The sequence below is a fragment of the Trachemys scripta genome, chromosome 4 (genome assembly GCF_013100865.1).
Source record: "Trachemys scripta elegans isolate TJP31775 chromosome 4, CAS_Tse_1.0, whole genome shotgun sequence".
NCBI lineage: Eukaryota > Metazoa > Chordata > Testudines > Emydidae > Trachemys > Trachemys scripta.
In genome coordinates, this window is record NC_048301.1 from 100,130,901 (window position 1) to 100,152,503 (window position 21,603).

The 21,603-nt window shown below is 38.3% G+C and overlaps 1 protein-coding gene across 16 annotated transcripts in view; it reads left to right on the forward strand.

Moving 5' to 3' along the window:
- The window catches only part of SOX6 (SRY-box transcription factor 6), a 455,173-nt gene that overhangs the window by 249,075 nt on the left and 184,495 nt on the right, over positions 1-21,603 (forward strand). For all 16 annotated transcript variants that reach the window (XM_034770115.1, XM_034770125.1, XM_034770118.1 and 13 more), the window contains one exon: positions 6,194-6,283. In XM_034770115.1, coding sequence (XP_034626006.1) covers positions 6,194-6,283 — 90 coding nt within the window. The remainder of the gene's footprint in view (positions 1-6,193; positions 6,284-21,603) is intronic.

Consider the following 21,603-nt stretch of genomic DNA (forward strand, 5'->3'; position numbering starts at 1 on the left):
GTCTTCTGTCACAATGTAATGTATATATTCAAAAAGAATTGTATGCAAACAAGTCATGTTTTAGAACTCATATCAGTAATAATTATCAGCTCACAGTATTGTTACAACATGTTTTGAAAGAAGCTTATTATAAAAAAAAACAAGGCACTGCAAGGTAGCAACAGTAAGACAGTTCAGTTGATCATTGATATGGGTGCTGTAAATATGCCACCGTATACTATAGTGTTTTATTAAGTCTCAAAAAGTCAAAGCTGATTTGAAATAATAATGTCTGACAGTCAGGGCTTTGAAGTTTTGCTGCTGCACTCTCACATTTAGGCTTTCTTTTATGTATGACTTTACCGTAAAAAACAAAAACACACATGGCATGAATGCTTTCTTCATATCTATATTTCAAAGAAAGTAATGAGAGGCTACTTCAGTAAATTAAAAACAATCTGAAACTATGTGGATGGACACAGGCCATTGTAAGGTCAATACTGTATTCATGCAAGATACAGTTTTGGTTACTCGCTTGTTCAAGGTTGTGAGACTGGAATAAAATAGAAAGAGAGAGAATGCAAAAGTTATTCTTGATGGGAAGAAGATGACTTTCATTTAGTCAGAAGAACTTCAGAGCTTGGCTGTGATAGTTAGCACCCGTTCTTCATCACCCATCTTGCAACAGAGTGCTGGATTCCATCCATTCCATGGCTGATTGATTAGTCAGTGGACAAATGTTAATTGTTTTCATCAGTGCTTTGTGTTCATGGAGAGATCCTTTTCATCTTCTATCTAGGACTCACTTTACCTTTGTTTATTCAGCTTGTTTATCTTCTAACAATCTTTTCTCATCCACCATTGCAAGTTACCACATTGAGGGAGAATCCTGCAGTACTTCTTCTCCCATTGCACAATTAAAATTACTAAAAGAAATATTGAGGAGTGGGGATTATGCAGTAAACATCATAGTTTAAAACAAATCAGATTTTGATAGATCATTCAAACTCTAATTTATAGCTAACACATTTGCTCTTGTTGTCTTGGAAAGAAAAGTTCTCCTAGGGTGTCTAACAACATAAAATACGTGGAGTAAAATTCTGTACTCTACTGTATCCCATTCTGTACTGACTTACATCCTGTGTAACTCTATTGGCACGGGTAAGTTAGCATGGGGTATAAACCAGTAGAAAATATGCTTAGTTTATAAACTAGAGCGGGGACCATGCCACAAATTCAAAATCCAAAGGTGAACATTTATCAAGAGTATTCACTTTCCTTGCTTAGTTTATAATAGATAGTCCTGAACTGAAACATCCCTAAGCTTCACAGATGTCCAGATTCCCCAGGCTTTGGGATGCTTTTGAGTTGGGGCCTTGATTCAACTTACTCTCCAAATAGTTTTGCCCTCCAGATTTGGGTCCAGACTTCCACAACGTCAGTGGAATTTAGAATCTGGTGTTCTGGTTCGACCCTAATTCTATAAGGAACTAAGCCAGGAAATGGATTATTAATATTGAAGAAATTTTCCCTATGTAGGAAGGCAACTTTGAAGATTTTATATGTATGGAAGGAAATTGACTTTCACTACTAAAGGAAAAAACGCATTTCCTCACCATAGATCCTTTTCAGGCTGTGTGCGTGAGCATATGTGTACAAGGGCTCAGGGAGGAACATATTTTTCATTGTAAGCTGCTTGTTACCCCTTCCATATAGGTGAATGTCCAATTTCAGGTATCTCCAGTAAGATAGGTGAACATATTATGATAATTTTAATTAAGAATTATGCAAACAGACCCCCACCAGTTGCAAATCTTCTGGAATTAAAAAAAGAAGAAGCTGTAATTACAATATATGTTCACAGTTCTTAAAAGTTACCCGTTGTATTTTCCTAACCTTTGTGAGTCTGCCCAAGAACAAAATGTAATAGCAAATAATTACGAGCTGTTTGGATAGAAGTTCAGTATAGAGAAATGCAATACCTGTGCAGTCTAATATCTTTTAAAGAAATACTTCCTTGCAAATATTTTTCAATCATTTATATAGAAAAAGAAAACTACAACTATTAACATATTATATTAAGAGAGAGGGGCATACAGACTGACCCTTCTTTTATTCATCTTCATACTCAATGGAATTCTTGAGAAATATGTTTCTATGCTTGTATATATTCATATATGTGTTTGCACAACTACATGCTTCAAGGGTGAATTTCTTCTCAGCTCTCATGAGATTATTTAATTGTCTCTTGAGTCTGTTATTTGTTGCATCCTAAGCTTTTGTTGTTGTGGTGGTTTTGTATCAATTGAGCAACAGCATTCTGGTTAAAAGTCATTAACCTACATTAAACATCAAAATAAAGTCAAAAGGCTCTTCTTTTGCATGGATGACGGCCTAACATTTTGCCAGGAGAGCAAGGGAGAGACATCTTTTTAAACTGATGATATCACAAAAAAGGACAAATTATAATGTTCTATTGGTAATTGATGGTTATTTGTTGATTCTTCTATTACTTCTATTACTAGGCCAAAACTCATAAAAGTAATGCATGCTTGTAATTGTTAAAATTGAATGATTTGTTTTATTTTATAACAAGTATTTTAACAGTGTCTTCTGCAACTTAAAGCTTCTTAAATTGTCTTTTACGGAAAGAGATAATTAGTAAATAAATTGGCGTTTCTACTGAAATACTATTTCAAAAATATTAACAGGCTATGTTGTCTTTTGAAGGAGGCTTGCATGGCATAAACATGTTGCAATTAAAACCTTGATCTTTTGATGGTTGTAATTTGGTTTACATGAACCTGCTTTTTTCACATATGGAAAGTTAATATGCATGTTAGCGTGAAACACTTTTGCATGTTAAAAATTTCATCAGACAGATTACCTTATTTTCCTCCTTTAACCCTCTCCACAAAACACACCTCTCTTGTGATTCCTTCCAATGCTGATCTCCTCTATGACCATCCCCTTTGTGTTGGGACACAGTGTTATCCCCTATGTTGTAAGGTAGGTACAAATCCTGCTCTTCTTACTCGTGTGAGTACTCCTAGCAGGACTGCCTGCATGGTGATGTGAGACAGGATTTGGCCTTTAATTTGCAAGTAATTCACGGCAGAGACCTTGAGACGAATTCTGCCTTCATTTAAACCCAAATAACTCTTGGTAAATCAGTGGGATTGAATTAGTGTAAATATGGTCAGAAATTGGCACCTTATTATGTGTTTGTAAAGCACTGTTTATGCCTAAAACAGCCTCTATTAATAAAATATCAATTATTGGCCTGATACGGAGAGGTAATAAGAACAAATTTTGAAAGAGAAAGTAATTAAGGACATAGAGGTGAATGGTAATTGGGATAAAATACAACACGGTTTTACAAAAAATAGATTGTGCCAGACCAACCTGAACTCCTTCATTGAGAAGATAACTGATTTTTTACACATGGGGAAATGCAGTAGATTTAAGCTACCTAGATTTCAGTGAGGCACTTGATACAGTTCCACATGAGAAGTTATTAGTTAAATTGGAGAAGATGGGGATTAATATGAGAATTGAAAGGTGGATAAGGGACTGATTAAAGGGGAGACTACAAAGGGTCATGCTGAAAGGTGAATGGTCAGCTGGAGGGAGGTTACTAGTGGAGTTCCTCAAGAATCGCTCTTGGGACCAATCTGTTTTAACATTTTTATTACTCACCTTGGCACAGAAAGTGGGAGTGTGCTAATAAAATTTGCAGATGACACAAAGTTGGGAGGAATTGCCCGTACAGAGGAAGACCAGAATATCATACAAGATGATTTGTATGACCTTGTAAACTGGAATAATAGAAATGGGATGACATTTAATAGTGCAAAGTGCAAGGTCATGCATTTAGGGACTAGCAACAAGAATTTTTGCTATAAGCTAGGGATGTATCAACCTGAAGTGATAGAGGAGGAGAACGACCTGAGTGTATCAGTTGATGACAGGATGACTATGAGCCACCAATGTGGTGCTGTTGTGAAAAAGGATAATGCAGTCCTAGAATGCCTCAGGCGAGGTATTTCCAGCAGAGACAGGGAAGTATTAGTACCATTATACAAGGCACTGGTGAGACCTCATCTGGAATACTGTGTTCAGTTCTGGTCTCCCTTGTTTAAGAAAGATTCATTCAAACTGTAACAGGTTCAGAGAAGGGATACTAAGATGATCAGAGGAATGGAAAACCTATCTTATGAGAGGAGACTCAAATATTTTGTTTTGTTTAGCCTAACCAAATGAAGGCTGAGGGGAGATAAGATTGCTCTTTATAAATACATCAGAGGGATAAATGTCAGGGAGGGAGAAGATTTATTTAAGTTACGCGCCAATGTGGATATAAGAACAAATGGATATAAACTGGTCCTCAACAAGTTTAGGCTTGAAATTAGATGAAGGTTTCTAACCATCAGAGGAGTGAAGGTCTGGAACAGCCTTCCTCGGGGAGCAGTGGGAGCAAAAACAACCCTAGCTGGCTTCAAGACTGAGCTTGATAAGTTTATGGAGGGGATGGTATGATGAGACTGCCTACAATGGCATGTAGCTGATCTGTGAGTGCTATTAGTAAATATCCCCAATGGTTGGTGATGGGACACTAGAGGTGGAGGGCTCTGGGTTACTACAGAGAATTCTTTATCAGGTGTCTGGCTGGTGGGTCTTCCTACATGCTCAGGGTCCAACTGATGGCCATATTTGGGGATGGGAAGGAATTTTCCCCTACGCCAGATTGGCAGAGACCCTGGGTTTTTTTGCTTTCCTCTGCAGCATGGGGCACAGGTTACTTGTAGGTTTAAATTAATATAAACTATTGTAAATGGTGGATCTTTAACTTGGAGTCTTTAAATCATGATTTGAGGACTTCAGTAACTCAACCAGAGGTTATGGGTCTATCACAGGAGTGAATGGGGGAAATTCTGTGGCATGCAATAGGCAGATCAGTCTAGATGATCATGATGATCCCTTCTCACCTTAATGTCTGTGAGTTTATAGGTGCTGAGGTGCTAAGCCCACTCATCTCCCATTGAATTCAGTGGAAACTAAAAGTGCTGAGCACTCCCATGAGGTACTAAGGTCCCGATTTATCAAGATGCTTAACAAGTGTCTAACTTTAAGCATCTAAGTAGCTTCATTTAAGTCAGTGGGACTACTTAGATGCTTAAATACCTTGCTGAATTGGGGTCAAGTGCTTCTTGGGACCAGGTCCTATAATTGTAATGGAAGTTAATCATATGCACTGTTGAGAATAGACCCCACAAAGTTTAATGGAGATTCCATTGCCATTATAAACAGAGAAGGGGAGAGGGAAATATTCGGCGATATATAAAGTTCTTTCACTGAGCGTTTATAAACCTTGAATAGATGTTGTTAGAGGAGGAAGACTCCAGATCATGACACCAATCATATGAGTTACCCATTCCCTGTCTTAAAATCACCTTTTACAATTTATTTTTGGAAGGTTAAATTCTGTAAATTCTATTAAGGGACTTAAAAAGAGCTTTTGATTTAACTGAGGATTATGTTATGCTCCGTGTTAAATTTTTAATGAAAGTAAGGTCTGATCCTGCAGGACTTGTTGAGGCCAGATTCTCACTACATCTTCAGTGCAGTAACTTCAGTGAGAGTTTTGCCTGAATAAGGATTGGGCTCAAGGTTTGGATTGCAATATGACCGTCAGAACTTAAATGCCAATCTTCTTATTGTTGCATAGCTTACTGGGAAAAAATGCTGATCATGTGAACATAAGAAATGTAGAATTTTTGTGAATGCCATGAAGAACATTATAGGAATAACTTTTGCATTGACATGAGTAAAAAAATGTGTTTGTCATGAACACAGTGAGCCAAATTTCCAAAATCTAAATCTTCAACTATATTTTTGAATGTGCAATCATTTTCAAATGCAAAAGATAAAATTTGTACATGGAGTGGCAATATATATATGTAAATTGGTATGCATATATTCTGAACCAAGTTCTGCTCTCATTTAGATCCTTGTAAATCCTTGTAAAACTCCATTACCCTCAATGGAGTTACATAGGGTTTACATTGAAGTAGATGAAAGACCATTTGGTCTCAAGTTCATTCCCCTTTGAAAATCTGGTTCAGACAGATCAGGTAGTATGGTTTTGGAGAGCTAAAGGAGACACTTCCTAATCTATAAAGTTGTATTAAGTATTTTTTTTCCTTTTTAATAGACTCATCTTGCATGGAAAAACTACTTTCTAAAGACTGGAAGGAGAAAATGGAAAGACTAAATACAAGTGAACTCCTTGGAGAAATTAAAGGTATAATATATTAAATATTTAAACATGGACATAATATTTTAGTCACTGAACAGAAGCAAATGTACATTTAATGCATGAACCAGTCATTGATCCACATTCAAAACTCCCACTGACTTTAATGGGACTGTGGGCATGGAATGATGCAAAGTTCAGGTGTTCTATTCTATTTTCTCTAGTGTTTCAAGTATATAATGGAAATAAAATGAATAAATTAACATCATTTTTCTTTGGAACTCTTTCCAACCAACTCAAGCTATTTATTTAGAATGACTGGTATGTTTGAAAAACAAAGACTTTTTTATGTTTAAAACTTAGTTACAAGCAGGGTTAAGAATATTTCCCTCTCATTTCAATTTTATTACAAACTTTAAATGTATTATATTAGTTCTCTTATATTGGTTAAATATCTCAATCTCCGGATACCAAGAGAAAAAGACTGTGGGTTAGGAGTAATTCCCAAATCATGTATCTTTGTATAGGTAATATGTGGGGTACTCTTATCGATTGTGGTGGGATGTCACATTTTGATTATTTTTTTTAACCCTGTGCTTCAAATGTCCAATTTGAAGCATGCTAGGTTTTTTTTTTTTTTTTTTTTTTTAAACAATTGAATTATCCTTGGAGTTGAAAGAGAGACCCTGGGTGTGAAATCCTGGTACCACTGAAGTTGATCGGCGTTTTGCCATGTGTATAGCCTGTGGTTCCAGCAGGTCCCAAAAAATTTGCGGCACTTGGGATCTAATCCGTGTGGGAGGCTGTTGCTAATAAAAAAATAATTTGAAGCTCATTCAGTGACAGGATCCTTAAGGTGTTTCTCTCCCTACCCTTTGATTCTTCCATGGGTTTCCTATTGGAAGGAAATTCAGGCTGTTATTGTTTGGATAGCAAATTGGAAAGATAACTTTTCTTTCCACTGTGAGCTTAGTTATTTTACACTATTTATGAGATGTATTGAACAGTTGTATTTCTGTTGATTGCTATGGTCTTATTAAATGACCACTGTAAATACATGGAAACAAGGATTTGTTTGTCATATTAACAATGTCCTTGCTAATGTTATAACAAAAAGAAAGACTATCTGAAGAAAATTGATGCTTGTGATTTTGCATTTCCACCAAGAAAATGTCCTGAATTATGTTGTGTTTACTATAGATATAAACAAGATGAAGGTTGGCCCTTTTTAATAAATAATTTGTAATCAGTTCTGTCAGCTGATACCATGTCAAAACCTAATTGTTTTAATATGTTTCCTTTGATTAGATTTCTCCTGTATAGTTATGGCACTGCAACATATTAGGTAGGAAAGTATTGATGACTGAAATAAAACACACAGTTTTACCAAAGTATGCTATGCCTGCCTGCAATAAACAAAAGGCAGCAAAAACTGGTCATTGAAAATGCTAATCTATTTAAAACCATGTTGTCTGCTGATAACATGGAAAGACTTGGACATTAATTGCACATTATGACTACCCAAATCTCTAAATAGAAGCTCCTCGAATGCCAATAGTAAATCAGAATTAAAACAGGTTGGGTCTCTGGCAATGATGGATAACATATTCCTCATTATTTTACATGGGTGATTTTTTTTGCATATAAAGCCTTTTGATGTACTTCCGAGTGTTATTCAGTTTCTGGTTGAGACATTTAAAGTTTGACTTCTTATAAGGTCTGTTTTCACTGAAGAGTTAACACAGGCTCTTACTCATATGTGGTCCTCAAACTTCGTTCTGTCCACCCACATGCTCCCTGAGTTTGGTAGTGTTTTCATCCCAGCATAGCTGGCTTATCTAGGACTGTAAGCTAAGAGAGGCTTTCACTTGGGTTGGTAACCCATCCGCTTTGCAGTGAAAATGCAAGTTAAACCATTTGAGTGCTGATACCTTCCCACCTGCCATGTACCCAGAAAGACAGAGAAGTCCTTCCACAATTTGGTGACACACATGGGTGTGTCAGCACCAGTGAGGACACAGTAACCTGGGTATGGCTTTGCAGAATGACTACACTAGCTGCTCAGACCTGGGTGCCAATTGCCCAAGTTAACTTTGCAGTGAAAACATACCCATAGGGCCGTTTTCTGCCTCATTCTTGTAGTTCTCAGTTTTTGCTTTGGCCCTCTGGTTAACAGGTTGTGTGCACATTATAAAAATGTAAGTAATATCCAGTTTTGGGCCCCTTTTTGCTGCCCAAATGGTGTAAAGTGGCTTTAATATAAATGAGAATTAAGTCCTTAGTGTTTTATTTCTGCCTCAAGGAGAGTTTTAGATTATTACATGTGTTTTATCCTGTGGGGTGAGAATAGCCAAAGGTAAGAGCAAGAAGGAAATTTTGAGTGATGTGAATTGAGATTTAGCAACGTGCCACCCTCCCACTGAAACTTTATTCTTCTCTCCCACTGAGGCCCTGCGTTGGCCAGAAGTGTTTGTTAGAGAATGATACCCCTCCAGAATAGTGAGCCCCTAATCTAGGGAACCAGATTTTATTCTCCCTGCAGTGCCAATTAATCCCTGGGCTGGCTGTGCTTGGTGGCAGGGCGCTTTGGTACACAGCTCTTTTTACTCTTCCTTCAGAGGCTCCACATTGCTTCTGATGAGGTGAGGTAGACATTACTTCTCAGAAGCCAGCCAACAGCTATGGCCTTGGCTACACTTGCAGCTGTACAGCGCTGTGAGGTAAACCTGTCTTCGTACAGCTGAGTAGGGAAAGCGTTGCAGTCTGTCCACACTGACAGCTGCCAGTGCAGTGGTGTGGCCACACTTGCAACATTTGCAGCTGTGTTGGGAGTGGTGCATTATGGGCAGCTATCCCAGCATTCATGTGGCTGCAACGTGCTTTTCAAAACGGGGGTGGTGGTGGAGTGTGACAGGGAGTGTGGGGGGAGAGAGAGTGCTTTTTGGAGCATGTCAGCTCTCTATTTTGCACGTTCCGAACTCCCGGCCCCTGCTCATTCAATTCACTCACTCAAAGCAAACAGCAAACTGTTTGCTTTTTCTCTGTAGTACGGGCTTTGAAACTGGCACTTCCGCATTCCTGCAGCTGGTCACAACAATGGAGAGGATTGGTCACTTGACAAGGTGATCAATACAGCGCTGCAGGTTGATTCCTGGTACACACTCACAGGGGAGAGTCGTAGCCACTCCGCTGTATCTCTTATGCTTCTCAGGGAGGTGGAGTACCTGCAGCAGTGTACCCAGGGAGATACAGCCCTGCAAGTTCCCTTTCAGTGTGGACGGGGAGTGAGTTACAGCGCTGGGGGAGGATTTACAGTGCTGTAACTCACAAGTGTAGCCAAGGCCTTCGTCTTTGCTGACTAGATGAGTCTCGGGAGAGTGACATGAACTGCTTCTGTCATCACAGGGTTGATTGCACTTTAATAGAGCCTTTTCTCCAGTGGTCACTAAATGGTTTACAAACATTAATGAAGCCTCTTAAGACCACTGTGAGGAAGGGAAACTTTAGTATTAGTGAGTAAACCATGGTAATGAAAGATGAAGTAATGTACCAAAGTCAAACAGTGAGTCGATAGCAGAGTCAGGGATAGAACCCAAGGGTCTTGCTCTAACCCTTCGTAACTCCGTAGAGCTCCTTGCTCTAACCACAGATGACTTTTCCTTAGTGGTCCTTTCCTCTGCTGTGTTCCTAGCTACTGTTAGCTGACATCCATTCAGGCTATTGGGAGTCACACATCTAAATCCTTGCTACTGTAATTGCATTTGAAACGTTCTCCCTTTTCCCAAAGAGACAGGTAAAAGTTCAATGAGAATGCACAGGGATACCCAGAAAACTACAGCTATAATGCTGAGCAGTTCTGTAGTGCTTTGAAATCTATGGAGTTATCACCACCATTACACAGAAGGGGAAACTGAGGCACAGAAAGAGGCAGTGTCTTGCCCCAAAATAGGTCAGTGGCAGAGCTGAAACTAGAACTCAGATCTGTTGATTCCCAGTCCAGTGCCCTTTCCACTGTCTCCAAGGTGGTAATGTATAGCTTTCTTTAAACATGTGTAGCTTGGAGTCATAATGGCGTATTAACATGGATTAGCATTTGTGGGCCTTAAGAAGTGTGTTCTGAGAGGATACTGAATGAAGACATTCTAGGCATAGGGGAGTGTGAAATAAGACAGGAAAATGAGAGTGTAAGAAGAACATAAAGGAAGTGAGATAGTCTAAAGATGGTTTCAAATCCACCTGTAATCAACCAAGCTTTAAATTGTTTTTGGAATGTTCAAAGCTCTAGATTTCCATGATCATGGGGTTCATTTTCCCAGGGCTGAAGGGATTTCAGGTCGGGTGGTTGCCACTGCTAAGAACTACTTTTGAAAACTTACCCCTGTGCTTGCTTGCAATGAATTCTAAGGGCGTTTTAACTGGTTGATACTTTTGGCTTTTGTGCAGCTGCTTCCTTCTTTTATATTACTGAGAGTTCAACGTGAACTGATGCAGTAAAAAAAAACAAAACAATTTTAGGTCATTAGTGAAAAAATCTTGCTTATTAGACACAGAGGTGTGGTCCAGTGAGGAGCAGCTCTTTGCACTGACTGTTACTGGGAGTTGTTTACTTTAGATAGAAGGCATTGTTCTTGTTAAGGATAACCTGAGCGCATACTCTCCCTCTGTGTCTGCGCAAGTGCCCTTCCACTCAGAGCCTGTGGGAAGGAGCTTCAGTTAGGCAGGGCACACCCTTCCCCCCAAAAAAATGCATTAAAGCTTTTTGTACTAATAGCACAAACTCTTTCTGTGCATGATTGTGAAACACACAGATGATAAAAGAGAAGACAAATAATTGTGTGATAGAAACAAAATAAATAAAATCGTGTTTTCTTGCCTTACTTTTATATACGTATAATTAATTATAATAGTGTTTTTTTATCAAGGTCTGATTAGAAACTATATCCATTTGTTAACATAATGCAAAGCATTCTGTATAGGTAACAGACAGTGACACATTTTTTTATTTCTCATAAGTGGAATTGTTCATGTTCCCAGTTACTCCTGTATGCTGTACTTGATGTGTGAAACCACTTAGTTTACATCTTTTTTATTAGAATTTCAGTTATTGATAAAGGGCCAAATTCTCCTCGGAGTTCCAGCAGAACAATCCCATTGATTTCAGTGGGGTTGCATGAGTACAGCTGAGAGGAGCATTTGGCAGAATACTTTGTAGCTACTTCGTCGTGGTTAAATAATTCGTCATGATCATTTGATATGTTTACTGAAACACGCAGGGTAGATTTTAAAAGGTCCACGAAACAGATGAGCTGAGCAAAATGATCTGCTTACCTGGGGGGAAAAAACCCTCATATTTGCATGTGCAAATTGCATGTCCAACAGCCCAAGCTGTATATGCAGATGTTTTGAATAAACAAAGTGGGTTCAGATTCAGCTCTTACTTTACGGAGGTTTGGATGCAAGGGATCCAACCCCCTATGTATGCATTATTGTTGCTTAGGCTTCTAGTTTTTCTTTACTGACCACAACTAGGCAGAGTAGCATCATTTATCACTATAAAGAGTCTGTTTTAAGTTTTCTGTTTCTGTTCCAAACATAAATCTCTGGAATAGTCTTACATGCATCATGCAGTTGTCTATTGAAATAGCCTGCAATGGTCTTTTTCAGCATGCAGGGTCTTTGAAGATCAAATAAAGGCCAGTCTTTAAGTTACTTAAGCAATGACATTATTGCAAAAGGGTCAGAATTGTTCTAGCAATCTTATATATGAGTGACTCCTGGGTTAACTGTGTTACAAGTTTGTGCTATGACTTCCATTGCCAGCATTTATAACCTGAACTATCTATATTTATAGGCATTGTGACTTAAATGTCACATGCTGGCTTTGTACAGTACACTCTATTTTTAGGATGGACAGTGACTGATGCCCCTAGTTTTATCCAATACTGAAGTCTATTTGCATTGTATGTTTCTCTCGCTTATATGTAGCCTTTTATATCCTATACTCTATTAAATCAGTTACAGTTGGAGCCTATTATTGACTCCCAAATATAAGCCTAAAGCTGTTGTTTCACATAGTACTTATTTATAAAATGGTCTGAAAATGGTTGGATAAGAGGGAGGCATGTCCCTGTTTCCTATGGAGACTTTAAGTTTAATAAAGCAAACCCACTTCACTCATTTTCTCAGTATTAGATACACTGAATATATTGTTAGAGCTTCTTCATGTAGGTGACTGGTGTTCTTCATTGAATAGCTGGAAAAAGCTACATTTTCTGTGTATATTAGCTGGTGGAGGAGAACAGTGAGGCGCAACAGTTAGCATTTTGTGATTATCAATTACACATTTATGGACTAGGCTCAGAGCCAGCTCTTCGTGAATGAGTCTGTGTGAACATTATGAATACTATGTGGTTACAAGTATAATAGGTTAGATTCTTTTCAGTAACAGGTAGGATAATTGTTATTTGCATGCATTTAATACAAAATCTCCTTTCTCTTTTAGTGCAGTTGATAAAACAATGCTGAAATATAGAAACATAGATAAATTTTCAGGGGCTTGGGTTACTCGGCACAGAGTGTAGAGGATCATTTTGTGTAAAATAAGGCTCCTGATAGTATCATGTTACCCTACTTTACTGGGTTTGTAGTAATTATTTCTCAATTATTATTGTATAAGATCCTCTTTTGCAAACAATAAGTGTTTACAGCAGCTGTCTTTATATATATATATAAAAAGACATTATATGTCTTATATCACAGAAGCACCCATAGGTTTTTAATTATGCCACTTTGTATGGCTGTAGACATTTCAAAGCTCCCCTTTGTGCTCTCTATTATAAACATCTTTTATTTCTTTTGAAGTCTGCATGATATACATACTAGCAATTAAAAACCCAGCTCAGGGTTGGAGACACAAGGTCTTCGTAATTAAAACTCAAACAAAAGCTACAAGCGAAAAACCCACTCTATGATTAAGGTCTGAAGTGTTATGATACATTAGAATCTATGTTAACTGCTAGGATTTAAAAAATCAATACACAGGAAAAGAGATCAGTTGGTTCCAATTAGGGAAATCAATGATAACATTCCCTTCCTCCTCCCCAACAACCTCCCCAAAACACCTTAAGTTAGTAACTGGTCCTGATTAGAAATATACCACAGGCTGTAAAGTTTTCTGGTAATATATTTATTATGGTGACCCAATGAAATAATGTTTAACTTTATCTTGTACCAATCTAAATCTTAAGTATACTTTGATTTTACCACTTCTTTAGACATAGTCATTTTGCATGGTGTGTCACAGTAACTGCCTTTCTGGGCCTAAACTGATGCTATAAAATAAATTATACCTTAACATTATGTAAATGTGGTAATATTTCACAAATAAATCCAAAATTTACCCCTTAGATAGTCTTTATTCTGGGTATGCTTGGTAAAAAAGAAGGTAAATTGACTCAGAAATAAAGAGTAAGTTGCACAATAGTAACTTGTGGCACCTTAGAGACTAACAAATTTATTAGAGCATAAGCTTTCGTGGGCTACATCTGAAGAAGTGGGTTGTAGCCCACGAAAGCTTATGCTCTAATAAATTTGTTAGTCTCTAAGGTGCCACAAGTACTCCTGTTCTTTTTGAGGATACAGACTAACACGGCTGCTACTCTGAAACTTGCACAGTAGTTGCATTTACTATGGCCTGTTTTATCTTTTTTTTTTTATAGTTAAGATACACTTCTATAATTAGTAAGGCCAAAGGAGTTGATTCTGATCTCTCTTAAATTGGTGGAAATCCATATATTGTCACGCAATACCTTAATTTTTGTAGATACACGATAGCCCTGATCCTGCAATTAATTATGCACGTGTTTAGCTACACACTGTGGGTAGTTCCATTGACATCAGTGGCACTGCTTACAGTGCATAGTGTTAAGTATATCCATACTTCTTTGCAAGACTGGGGGACATAATTTGCAACAAAGAAAATTCACACATTTTTGCTACTCTGACCATTAGGGCATGGGACCATGTTTCAATAGCACTTATCACAATCACACCAGCTTCTAATATTAAAATGTTAAGTCTATTCATATGTATATTTCTTAAGACTTTACAACTATAAATTACATTGTAATAAACCTTTCATGTAAATCAAATTATACACATCTAGATTGACTAACACATTTTATAAATAAGTCAATGTATTTACATACAATGGTGCTGGAGTACACAGTGCAACAATATGTTTTTACCTTGGTGGGATACAAACGTAGGCCCCATGCGTACAGTATGAAGTGTGTCTACTGTGCCCGTATGGAGCCCCATTCAAGTCAGTGGGGCTCCATGTGGCATACCAGCCCACTGACATGCTATGCTGTGCTGGAGTGGGGCCAAGGATACGTGTTAAGACTTCAATGCCACCCAGTAATGAAAAAATCTTTAAAAAAGCTGTACAATTATTGGAAAAATAAAATATATTGTTATCTCCTTTAACTTAATGCATTTTTCAGTAATAGATATAGTAGCAAGAACACCTGTAATATTAGAAAACTTTGTTTAAATTTTATTTTCAAGTGCCAGTAAGCAGGTTTGAAAATAACTTTGAAAAAGTATAAATACGTTTTATTTCCTCCCCTCTTCTCCTCCCTTCCCCCCCCCCCCCCCCAGGTGGTTTGCAATTTACTTTAGTCAGCAGTTTTTCTGGGGTTTTTTTTAGATTTATATTTTAATATTCCTAAAATTGATATTTATTCATTTTAATAACTGAGGTCTCCAAATGAGCAACATTCTCATTTAAGTCAGAGAGAATTTTGCTTCATTGAGGACTGTGGAACTTGGAACTTAAGGTCTACTTTTGCTGAAGTCAGTGCAGAGCTGCTTTTGACTCAAGCCCCCATCCTGCAAACACTGATGCACATACTCTACATACAGAAGAACTTCCACTGAAGTCAAGTGTACCACCCAGTAGGAAAATTTATGCACCTGCATAAGAATTTGCAGCATTGAGACCTTCACTTGTAGCAGGATTGGGCCCTAATTTAATAGAGTTCTATCATGGTTTGATGGCTTTGGTATTGTCACTGAGTGCAGACATAGGGCTAAATTCTGGTACGGTGCTGCACATAGACACCTGTCTGAAAACTAATGTACAGCACTGAGAGCTCAGAATGGAAATTTCTTGCCCAGTTTGAGCTCATTGACAACACATGGAGAGGCCTCTCTATAGTCCTTTTGTGACAGGAGCTACAAAGGTATTGCAAGGTCCAGGTGTCAGATAGTGTGGTTTGCATGCTTTTGTTTGTGTGTCTCAGGATCTAGCAAGAGTCCATCTGCACAAACTACTCATATTCTCGGCAAATACAATCTTTAGCCCTGATTCAGGGAAGCGCTTGCGCATGTGTGTAAGTCTTAATGACTACCGTGGGGTTTAAGGTCCCTTCCTCAATAGGGAATCTTTCCAGAAAGGAGGCCTGTATGTGTGTGTGTTCTGCAAGGGGCCCTAGCATGCATCAACACTGCAGGTTAGTGGCTGGGCCACCTGGGGTACATTTATATGGCAAACAGAGCCACACAGCAGTGATTCTCAGAGCCTGGGTCTACATCCTTGGGCTTGTGGGTGCTAAAAACAGCAGCGTAGATGTTGTGGTTCAGGTGGAGCTTGGGTTCTGGAACATCTACAGCAATATTTTTAGTGCTGTAGCATGAGCCCAAGTCTGTAGACCCGGGGGTCTGCGACTTGCTGCTGCAGGTTTCTGTTTGCTGCATTGACGTAACCTGAGACAGGTCTCCTGACTCCCAATCTATTCATTTATCCACTGCCACCCTGCAAAGTGAATTTGAAATATTTTAGACTAGGTTTACTGCATGGGTTTACAAAATTTTATTGCTTTGTAAATTTCTCCATCAAACATCTCGTGTCTTTCAGGTAAATCATTATTTCCCCCCCCCCCCCCCCCCGCAGAGTACATATCAATGGGTTACATTTTCAAAAGCACCTATGTCACTTCGCCTAAATCCCATTGATTCATACGTATATGTTACTTACACTTGTAAATTAACAGAATTGTACACACACATGTTACTGTACCAAAGGACTTGTCTAAATGAAATAACTAAGAAAGAACAGAAATCAGCTGGGTGCGTACGTGCATTACTAATGAACTCATAGTATGCATCATCCAGTATTGAGACAGAGATATTTAACTGAAATCCAACAGAGTCACTCTGGATTTACACTAATACAACAGGAATTAGAAACTGACACTTTATCTTTAGCTCTCACACTGAAGTTTTATTGTTTTGTTACTATTTTATGCAGTTTCTTTTTGTTAGGTTCCTTCTTTCTTTTAAAATGTTGTTAATTTCACCCATGCATCCTGATCTTTGTCTTGACATATAATGTACTTAAATTAAAAGTTTTTATGTTAGTCACTTGTGACCCTAATTGAAGTCAATGGAGTTCCTCCAGCTTTGCTCCAGGATAAGTAAGAATGGAATTTGGCCATGTGTTCAAAATGGTGATATAAATTGTGGAAATCTGTGTTTACATCTTCTCCTCCGTACTAAATAACTTTAAGCAAATCTGTTTTATTAATGGCCTGATCCATGTCCAGTTGAAGTCAATAGGTGTCTTTCCATTAGTTTTGGTGAGAGTTGGATTAGACTCTAGAAACTTTGAAAAGAGATTTCACTTGCTCTATTTGGTAGAATGGTAGCAAGGGCCTGCTGATGTTAGACAGGAGAAGCTTGTCTCAATTTCGTTTAGTATGTGTCACCAGCACTTTGCTTAATGTACATTCGTACATTGTTATCTATGTTTGAATTTGATCATAAAGGTGCTCCATTGTTACCCAGCAAGATTAAACTGAGATCTGCCCCGATGGCTTTTTAAAATGGGTTGCCCTGTAGTTCGCAGTAATGAGAGAAGCTAGCATGCTCGTATTTAGAATGAACCCTCATGCCTATTGAGATTTCTTTGAATAGGTTTCCATCACAACAGGTGCACAATTGTTTTATGAGTAAAATATTATCAGCCTTCCGAATTAGCCAGGGCAAAATGCAAGTTGTCTGATTAAATAATCAAACCCAATACTTAAAAATGTACTTGATTTCCACAGGAATTTTAAGTTGCTAAGTCCCAGTCTATCATACAGATTTTTCAGTGGGAACTGTGATTGTTTGCAGCATGCAAGTAGCAGCTTGCAGCATAACCAGTTTGGTGTGTTTTACATAATTCATCATAAATTATACAAGACAAAACCACTAAAAAAGCATATAATCATAGGTTTTACTTCTAGTCTAACATTTTTAATCTACCAATGAAGGTATTATACTGTACATTAAATCAGAAAAAAGTGGGCCTGTAGTGGAAAATAGTTTGAAAGTGTTCTGCATTCAATTAGGAGGCACATCAGTTTAGAAATATAAAACGCAGTGTTGTTTTTTTAAATAATTCAGTTTATGTGAGGGAGTGGGGGAAGAGAGAGAGGGGGAGAGAAAATCCTCTGAATCTGAAGTGCAGCTTACAATGTGGAGCCCACATATGCCACCGGTTACTGAGTAGTTTAGTAAACATACTGACTCAGAGACCCAAGATGTGGATAAAATCTGAAACAGTAGGTTTACCGAGAACAAGCCTTCACCACGAATTGAAAGTGTAACAGTGTAGCTGTCAGACACCAATTACATGCAGGTAACTGTTTATTTTCATATCTGAATCTGTTTGTCAATCAAAGAATGCAATGAATCAGGAGATGGGATCTCAAATACAAAACCACAAAGTCAGAGACAGCATCTGGAAGAACTCCAAGCCACAAAAATTAGGGAAGGAGCACAGAGGGAACAAAAACTGTAAATGCTTGCATAGATTCTGCCTCTATATACACTGAATTTAAATAATTGTGTTGATGCATCAGTAATAATAATTGCTGATAAAAATTATAGTCCTTATTTTGGGCAGCAGTATGTTTTAGTAGATGTGAAATTAAATGTAATTTATATTAATTAGGGATAATATGAACAGTATACAAATGGTTGACATTTCTGACATTTTTAAAGCATACTATGATATACGAAGATGCTTCCTTTACATTTGTTTTGACTTTGAAATACTGGAGATTGATAAGTGCCCCATATGCGTTCTGTGCGCATAAAGATCACAGTTCTAACCTCAGAGGTTTGAAGGTTATTTATAGGCAAGTTTCACTATACTTTGAAATTCATTTTCAGAGGTTTATAGTTTATTTAACTGTTTACAAGGAAATTTTAGTTTTCTCTGGGCCCTGGAATGCATTCTGACTAACGGTACTAAACTAGCTTCTACTGTTAAAAATGCAGCTGCTGTACTCAAATTGCAGGATTTCAAAAGACAGGGCAATACACAGAAAGGCTTTTACACAGGTTTGTACAGCCAGAGTTTTACTAAGTGAGGAAAAGCCTACAGGGACTTTCAGGTTTTGATTGGTAACATAAAGGGAGCACAAACAGAAGTTTATTAAGGAAGGTAAAGAAAATGAAATGGGCATAACTGTTCTGTGGTTTGCTTGAAACATAGGATTTCAGATCCATTAAGAATCAGAGTTCCTTTTAACTTCTAATGAAAAAGCTTCTCTTTACCTTTGGTGCCTAAACATGATGCCACTTAGGCATTTGCCTAACACATAACTGTGATTCCCCAACAGCCACAGCTTGACTGTGGATATCTCTGCATATAGTATCATAAATGTAAGGTTCCCTCCACTTATTGTATTTGCAAATTTATTGATTCAGCCTCATTACCTATTATTTTTTTTCTCCAGTGACGAGTGGCTACCTACATTGGAACTGCAGTGTCTAATATAAAAAAAAGTGGGCCTGATTTTTCAGAGGTGCGTAGCACTTGCAGCTCCCACACCTACCAAGGGTCACCAATCTGGAATGACAGCCACACAATTGCCCCTGCTGTCACTCTTTCTCATTCATTCTCAGTGAAATGTCACTCATAAGCAGGGCTGCTGGCAGTGAGCAAGGTTTCCCCTTTGGCTTCTCTTCCCACTTACTATTTCTGGCTTTTAAGCAGGCGGCCAGTGCTTCCTCCTACTTCCTCTCCCTTTCCTACTACTCCCTTTGCTGGCTACCTTGCTCCCAGTCCCACTGTGCCTGCCAGGGCAGCACAGTGAGGCAGGGATAGGTTATCTGCACTGCTGTGAGGCCCTGGAGAGCAGCACATTTCATCTTCAGGACACAGTTGCAGTGTGAGAAACAGGACCAGAGCGGCTACAAAGAAATTCAAGGACAGAAAGGACTGAGGGGGAGACTGCTCTGTTTAGGAAAAAGGGCCAGTGAAAGAGAAAGGAGAAGGTGGCAGCAAAGAGAGAGACAGCGATAACAAAAAGAGAAATGAATGGGACAGAAATTGGAACTGAGAGAGGGAAGGAAACTTTGCAGGGGCAAATAGAGGAAGGATGGCCTTATGGCTACTAGACATGATATGGGGGCAGGGAGGAGGTGTATGCCAGGACTCCTGGGTTTAGTTCCCAGCTCTACCACTGACTAGCTGAGTGACCTTAGGAAAATCGCATAATCTCCCTGTACCTCATCTTTACCAATCTGTAAAATGGCGTTAATAATATTTACCTACCTGTCAGGTAGGTGAAATTACCTTGTCATGCTGAGATGGAAGTACCATAATTAACATAAGATTATCAAATAGAGGGAGACAGGCTGAATCAGAAAAAATTTGGTCACTTAATGTGCTTTAATCTTTGAGCTACACAAGAATTGGTAGAGTGGTAAATAATAACAAGGACAGGTCAGTTCTACAGAGAAAGCTGGGCCATATGTTGACAAATTGGAAAGGCTTCACAAAGACCTACAAGAAGGATTCAAGATCTGGAAAACCTGCCTAACAGTGAGAGACAAAAGAAGCTCAATCTATTTCATTTATCTAAGAGAAGGTTAAGCGGTGACTTGATCAAAGTCTATAAATACCTACGTGGGAAGATTGTTTCAGATAGCACAGGCCTCTTTCATTTAGCAAACAAAGGCATAACAAGATCTACTATCTGGAAGCTGAAGCTAGACATATTTAGACAAGAGATAAAACACACAATTTTAACAGTGAGGATAACTAACCACTGCACCAACATACCTAAATATGTGGTGTCATCTCTATTACTTAAAGTCTCTAAATCTTGACTGGATGTCTTTCTAAAAGAGATGCTATAGCTCAACCAGAAGTTATGGACTGGATGTAGGTATTTCTTGGTGAAATTTTCTGGCCTGTGTTATGCAAGGAGTCAGACTAGATGATCACAGTGGTCCTTTCTGGTCTTAAAAATCTATGAATAGGGCTGGCCAGGAAAAAAAGACTTCCAGGAAAACATTTCAAGGTTTTGGAAATATTTTCATCCAAAATCACGACAAAAATCCAAAACTTGAAGTTTTTAGTGGAACTGGGGGTCTGCAATGTCTCGTTTGGGAAACACCAAAATGTTCCCTCAGCAGGAGTGTTTTGGTGTTGCCAAAATGAAATATGCTCCCGAAATGCCCATGCTCCCCTGGAACCTGGAAATCCTGGGAACCCTGGAAGGCGAGTGGGTGAGCTGACAGGAGACTAGAAAAACTGCAGAATATTTTGATTTTGACAAATCGGCATTTTCTGACACCGTTCCCCCCCCCCCCCCCCCCCCCCAAAAAAAAAGTTTTGTCAGAAAATTCCTGACCAGCTGTATCTACAAACCAACTTAAACTTGGCAGCTATTAACTTCCATTAACTCCAGCTGTGGTTGTGGTGCTCATTACTTCTGAAAATTAGGACCTTATTTTTGGAATAATCCTCAGGTGTAGAGCCATATTCTGACACTTTTGAAGATAGAAATGCATAGGAAAGGCATTTTAAGATATGAGTACATGAAACAGGTACCAAATCCTGAGTTTAAATAAAAATGAGTACTCAGTGTTAAGGACTGGCTGTGGGTGGGGCTTGGTGAGGGTTTTCGGGTTTATGAGCATGAAATATGTTCATTGTTCAACCGATAGCTAGCTTTATGTCTGGGTAACTTGCCTCATTTTTTTTATATATCGATATAAATTAGCAATGTTGTTTGTTCTAACCTTCAGAGAACAAGCCTTCATTTTCTGAAGCATAATTAGATTTATGTCAAAAGACCAGGTACTCAGTGGATAATCAGAAATATTATTTGACAATGAATCATCCAATACTACATACAATACATTTGATGAGCTACTTGTCAAATATGCTATAGAAAATTTGCAGTATGGCAGTTTTGCCTATGCCATAAAATGTTGCCTAAAACAGTGAAATGCATAAAGAACATATAAAAATTTATATGGAAACTAATATTAACTTACCCTATGGTGAATGAATACATAAA